The 6172-nt window shown below is 45.7% G+C and overlaps 2 protein-coding genes across 2 annotated transcripts; both read right to left on the reverse strand.

Moving 5' to 3' along the window:
* Window positions 1–2947: 2947 nt before the first annotated feature.
* LOC149373793 (uncharacterized) lies at window positions 2948–5647 on the reverse strand. Its single transcript, XM_089595717.1, has 3 exons — window positions 5221–5647; window positions 4885–5136; window positions 2948–4713 (listed from the first exon to the last, which is right to left on the reverse strand). The coding sequence occupies exons 1-3, from the start codon at window positions 5645–5647 to the stop codon at window positions 2948–2950; spliced, it is 2445 nt and encodes an 814-aa protein (XP_089451843.1).
* A 96-nt stretch (window positions 5648–5743) lies between these two features.
* Window positions 5744–6172, reverse strand: LOC149373794 (uncharacterized). Its single transcript, XM_089595718.1, has one exon. It carries the CDS (start codon window positions 6170–6172, stop codon window positions 5744–5746), a length of 429 nt encoding a protein of 142 aa, XP_089451844.1.

A 6172-nucleotide genomic window follows, 5' to 3' on the forward strand; every position in this document is an offset into this window, starting at 1 on the left:
CGTCACAGTTGCCTGAGACGTCTTTATATTCCAGGCATATGTAACATCTTGTTACTTCAATTCTTCTTTGAATTCGGTAGCTTACACAGCCAACACGTAACCTGCATTTCTTTTCTACTTGTCTGGCAGATGCTCCGTCCACCTTTATTAAAGCCAGCCTCTGTTATCTGGGATTTGGCTTTAAGAGAGAAACTTCTGGCTCTTGGCTGTGATGTCCGAAGGTCCTATCGAAAGCTTCTTTGACCTCATCTTCCTCTACAATGGCATCTAGGTCTCGGACCTCTAAAGTCTCTTTTCTGTCGCTCATTTTGACAGTACCCTGTCCAGCTACTGGATTTTCAATTTGCTGTAAGAATGCAGTGGCATTCTTTACACCTTTGGCCTTAATAAGTATGTCCCTTTTTTCTGTAGTGACAACACTTTGGACTGGCACTTTAGCCTTATCGAGGTCAAAGTTCGCCTTCATAGTCTTCAGCACCATTGCAAAAGTCTGTCCTTCAACCATTTTCACTACTACTGTTGTTGTGGCGTCCACTTTTTTCTTCTGGCTTGTTTTGTGATTTAGTGGAATTTCTTCTTGTTTGCCACTGCCTATTTACTTTTTCTTTAAAGACATAGTCTGCTGGCATTTATCAGAGCTGTCTGATGGACTCCTGTTTTTTTTACTTTGTTTTATTACCTTCAAGGCGGTGTTTAGGGTTTGTTTTTGTACATGCCGTCGGAAATTATCTCGCCTTTCTTTCCTCCACTGCAGGGAATTGAATGACGACTTCCAAGCTTTGGTATACAAATCTTCTTCAAGTAAGATAGCCTTTTTTTAGCACCTCTGCCTCTTGAAGATGCTTAAGCGCCGCTTTGAGCCCATTTTTAACAGCGTTCGCTGAGTTGCCGTGCTTATCGTTAATCGTTTGTAGCGTTTCTGTAATGTCATTCGTTGCTAATTAGACTTTATCAGCAACTTTCTGTCGCTTTACTCCAATCCTAGTGACACTTTCTTCTAAAGAGGCAAGCTCTTTCTGGCTCTGGTGGCTAAATACTGACACGTTACTAACCTCGGTGTCGTTAGTGCCTACACTGAACAGGCTTCCTTTCTGTCCTTTGTCTGTAAGAAAAGGCCATGGAACATTTAGCAGTCCCTGTTGGCCATGAGACACGTCTTTGTGGCCTCCCCCCCCATAATCTATGGGGCTTGCGTCAGTCACCCGGGCTTTTACCAGATCGGAACTGCCAGTGGATTCCATCAGAGAGGTTACCGCCTGGGGTACATGTTTTGCCTGACGTTTTTCATATTGGCTTTTTTTTTAATATCGTACTGACCCGCGAAGGCCCGTACTACTCTTTTTTTCTAGTAATAAGTATTTGGAAAGGGTTAAAAACAGGGCACCAGCCCTCTCTGTTACCAGAGAGACCCGCTACTTATGGACGATAAGGCTCGGGTAATTCTGTGTAACCACATTTCATGTGGCTGTACGCCTCATGAACAGAAAAGAGGGGTGGGCAAACTGATCTAGGCTTACTACCACTAAGGAGGCTATATGGCAACACCCTAGTGCCTTACGCCAGCCCGTTTTGTGAGGTTGGCTGCGCGGTCTTGGTACTGAACACCTGCCACTCGTCTCGCTGGAATAACTGTTGTGTACCAACAAATACATACATTACACACAAACACCAGACTTACACTTGTTACTTAATGCCAGGGCAGTCTCCGCGGGTGGGACTGAGGGAGGGTGGCAGCTTCCGGCCGGCCCGAGTAAGTAGCGGTTCTCTCTGGTAACAGAGAGGGCTGGTGTCCTGTTTTTAACCCTTTCCAAATACTTATTACTAGAAAAAAAGGGTAGTGCGTGCCTCCGCGGGTCAGTACGATATTGAAAAAAAAGCCAATATGAAAAACGTCAGGCGAAACATGTACCCCAGGCGGTAACCTCTCTGAGGGAATCCACTGGCAGTTCCGATCCGGTAAAAGCCCGGGTGACTGACGCACGCCCAATTGATCCAGGTGGGTCCTGCATAATCCACACCTGTGTGTGCAAAGGGACGCGCAGGGGTAACTTGAGCTGCTGGTAGTTGTCCCATCTGCTGTGCGCTCCATTTTGCTGCCAACCGCGTGCAGACGGTGCATCGGTGTAGCACTTCTGCGGGAACTCGTTGCCCTCGGATAATCCACACAGATCGACGTAGATGCGACAGCATTAATTGCACTCCTCTGTGCAACGTAAGTCGATGCGCTTCTTCAACGAGTCGCTTTACAAATTGTCAGCTGCCTGGTAAAATGATGGTGTGCATCTCACTGTAAGGCAGCGACGAGTGGTAGAGTCTTCCTCCTACTTGAATGAGGCCCAGGTCATCAAGAAAGGGACAAAGCCGACTTAATGGACTGCGCTTTGAGGTAGTTTGACCATCTGCCAAATTTTGCCTCTCGGTTTGGTGATGCTGTAGTTGAATTGCTCTAAAGCAATAAGTCTTTGCTAATCTCTGCTCCTCGCCTGCTAGAGGCACGTCTGGTAGCATCAATTGCTTATGCACGGTACGTAAGCGCCAACGACAGCAGTAGGTGATAATCCTGATGATTTTGGCAAAGCAGGGAGAACTTTTGAAGCGACGGAAGACATTCAGGGTTCACAGCTTGCTTCAAATTTTTGGGCGGCTTTCTCTGAATTGCAGAGGCTAGGAGCTTCACTTGGTCAGGCATCTTGGGCGATGTGAGAGAGGGCCAGATACTTTCTTCTTGTATTAGCTATTTCGGTCCCCTCCACCAAACATCGTACTTTGCGAGAGCAGCCGGAGTTAAGCCTCGTGTAGCACAGTCTGAAGGATTATCTCCGGATCTTACATGTCGCCACACTGCTGCAGGCAGTCCGGTGAGTATTTCGCTGGTTCTGTTAGCCACGAAAGTAGGCCATCGAGAGGGATGACTCTTCAACCACTCCAAGACGACCATAGAATCTGTTTAGCAGTTGATACTGATTGGCTTTGTTGGTACATTTTCCAGCAAGTGTTGGACCAGGCGAGCTAAGAGAGTACAGCCGCACAGCTCGAGCCTGGGGAGCGTCTGTACCTTCGTGGGAGCCAACATGGTCTTGGCTAAGAGTAGATGCACAGCTTGGCCTAGTGTCACTGCGTATAGGGCTGCTGCGTACGCTCTCTTTGACGCGTCAGCAAAGCCTTGCAAGTGCCATTCGTCCTTCTCGTTTCCTCCGAGCCAGCGGGGTATCCGTATGAGCGAGACTTCTCGGAGCTCATTGCGAAAGCTTGCCCAGCGATGATTAATAGCCTCAGGCACCGGTGAGTCCCAGTTGAGATTGTTGAGCCAAAGATCCTGTAAAATTATTTTGGCAATTACCATTGTCGGGGCTAACCATCCGAGCGGGTCAAACAGACGGGCAATCACAGACAAGATAGATCGCTTAGTGACTTCACCATTAACAGAGACGGGCTTGGTGGTGAATGTGAAAACATCAAGATTAGGTAGCCACTTCAGGCCTAAAGTTGATATTACCTCATCGAGCTTTAAACTTATCTCCTTAGCTGAGATTGAAGCTAGACCTTGCAGAACCCTTGAATCGTTTGTAGCCCACTTAGACATGGTTATACCAGTGGAGGCCAGAAGTTGTATAAGTTGATCTCGGCACTCTTGTGCTGCCTCGATCGTGTCAGCGCCTGCGAAGAGGTCATCGACGTAGAGCTTGTGTCGTAATATCTCGGACGCAAGTGGGTAAGATTCTGCACCATCCACTGCTAGCTGCTGCATGACCTTTAGAGCCAAGTATGGGGCCGATGATGTGCCATAAGTTACTGTAACACACTTATAATCACGAATGAGCTGATCAGTTGATGAGCGCCATAATACTCGTTGCCAGTCCACATCGTCATAATGCACTAAGATCTGTCTGAACATCTGCACGACGTCTGTAGTGAAAACAAATTTATAAAAGCGCCATTGAGTTATTACTTGAAGAATATCAGCCTGAAGCTTGGGGCCAGGCAACAGGTGATCATTCAACGAAAGACCGTTTGAAGTCCGTTGCGACGCATTGAAGACAACACGTATCTTGCTCGGGTTCTCAGGTCGTATCACAGCATGATGCGGGAGATAATAACACGGGCGATCCAGCTCTTCTGACGAAACGAGCTTCATGTGTTGTAATTCGATGTATTCCTCGATGAATTTACGATACGACTCTGCGAGGTCTGGATTGCTACGAAGACGCTTCTCAGAGCGTAATAAACAAGCCACTGCAATATCTCGGGAGCTTATAAATTCAGGATTGCTGCGAAGAGGAAATCTAACTACAAAACGACCTTCTTTGGTACGTAAATGTGTTTGAATGAATAACTTCTCGCAAAAGATCTTGTCCTTCGTCATTAGTAATTTACGGGGCACCTCCTCTATCTCCCAAAACTTTTGAAGGTTTTCCGAGATAGGGGGTTTGGTGTGTACGTGGAAAGCACGCACTTGTGCTGTATGGCAGCTACAAGAATGGCTTGACGTTGGACCAGTCAGAAGCCAACCGAAGACTGAATTCTGAGCCACTGGGGTGTTCTCAGGTCCTCGAATAAGACCGCTGAGAATTACCGCCAAATAAGCATCAGCACCAAGTATGCAATCTATCCTTTGAGGCTCTGCAAAATCAGGATCGGCCAGTTCAAGATCCCTGATGTGCGGCCAAGCCGAATAAGCTATTCTAGATAAAAACTGCGAAAGCTTAGGAAGAACTAATGCAGACACGTTCAATTTAAAATCAAGTGTTCTACTTGAACTTATATTTAGAACTACCTCTTTGTTTGCCCTAGACAAAGTTTCTGCGCCTACACCGATTACCTTAATGTTCACGTGTTTTCAGTCAAGGCTGAGATCAGATACAATGTGCTGTGCAATAAAAGAACGCTCCGCGGCAGGGTCGATAAGCGCCCGAATGGACCAGGTATTTCCATCACGATTTACGACGATAATGCGCGCGGTTGCTAACAACACCGAGTGACCGACTTGAGCGCTATGAACATTTACTATCTCTTGTTCATTAGAGATTGTCGCATTCTTATCATTCGTGTTTGGGGTTCCAGAATGGCGATTAGTTTGATTGCTCTGCTGAGCCTTATTAGTAGGGCTGTCAAAATGCAGCTTCGAATGATGTTTACCTTGGAAATAAAAACAACGGTTTGGTGAGGAACATTTATCCGCAAAATGCAAGGGTCTTCAACAATTCAAACGTAGTTTCTCACTTTTAGCTAATTCAAGCCGTTTACTTTGCGACATCGCTTTAAATTTCATGCAACGACCTAACACATGATTTCCTTTACATAAGGGACAACCGGAGGTTTTCTCTTTACTGTCGACTGATTGAGCCGCATGAACATATACTTGCTTTCCATGATTTTGCAATACTTGAGAAGAAATTTGCTTGTTACGCGTATTTACTGAATCTGTGCCGTTATGTGCTTGTTCTAGCGCGTGGACGTGGCGTTCAATAAAACGCGTTAGGTCAGTGTAATTAGAAAACCCTTCCTGGATCTCTTGCGAAATTTCCCAAGATTCACGCGAACTTAAATTAAGCTTACGGATGACACAATGCACTACAAAATAATTTTTTTGTTCGATTGGACACCCTAGATCCTTCAATGATCGTACCGCTTCTTCCGCGCGATCCATGATTTCATTCAAATAGTGTACATTTCGCGCTTTGACTGTTGGTAGCTATCTTAAACTTTCAACACTATTAAAAAGCCGGATACGAACGTTATCATATCAACGTACTAATTTATCCCATGCAATTGGGAAATTCGCGTCCGTCACTTCAATGCCCTTTAGGCGCTGCGCGGCGGAGCTTTGTAAGGCGTTCATTAAGTGTTGCAGTTTCGCGACATTCGGAATATTCGGCTTATCTTTGACTAGAGATGAAAATCGCTGCTTAAAGCTTTCCCACTCCTCCTGCTTTCCAGAAAAGGTTGGTAGCTGTAGGGAAGGTAGAGAAGTATGAGCTTCATTTGTTGGGTTGACATTCAACGGTGGAACTAAATTGGAAGACTCAATTTTCTTTAACGTCGCGATTTTACTTAATATCAAGGCCTTAGCCGACCCATATGCAATCTCAATTTTAGTATAAAAATCGTCCTTAAAATACTTGGATTGCTCAAGATCTTCTTCATACTCAATCAAATCCTCGTGACGACTCAT

This window comes from Copidosoma floridanum, unplaced genomic scaffold, assembly GCF_036245765.1.
Source record: "Copidosoma floridanum isolate Cflo_tuat_1 unplaced genomic scaffold, Cflo_Japanese_pri ptg000027l, whole genome shotgun sequence".
Lineage (NCBI taxonomy): Eukaryota > Metazoa > Arthropoda > Insecta > Hymenoptera > Encyrtidae > Copidosoma > Copidosoma floridanum.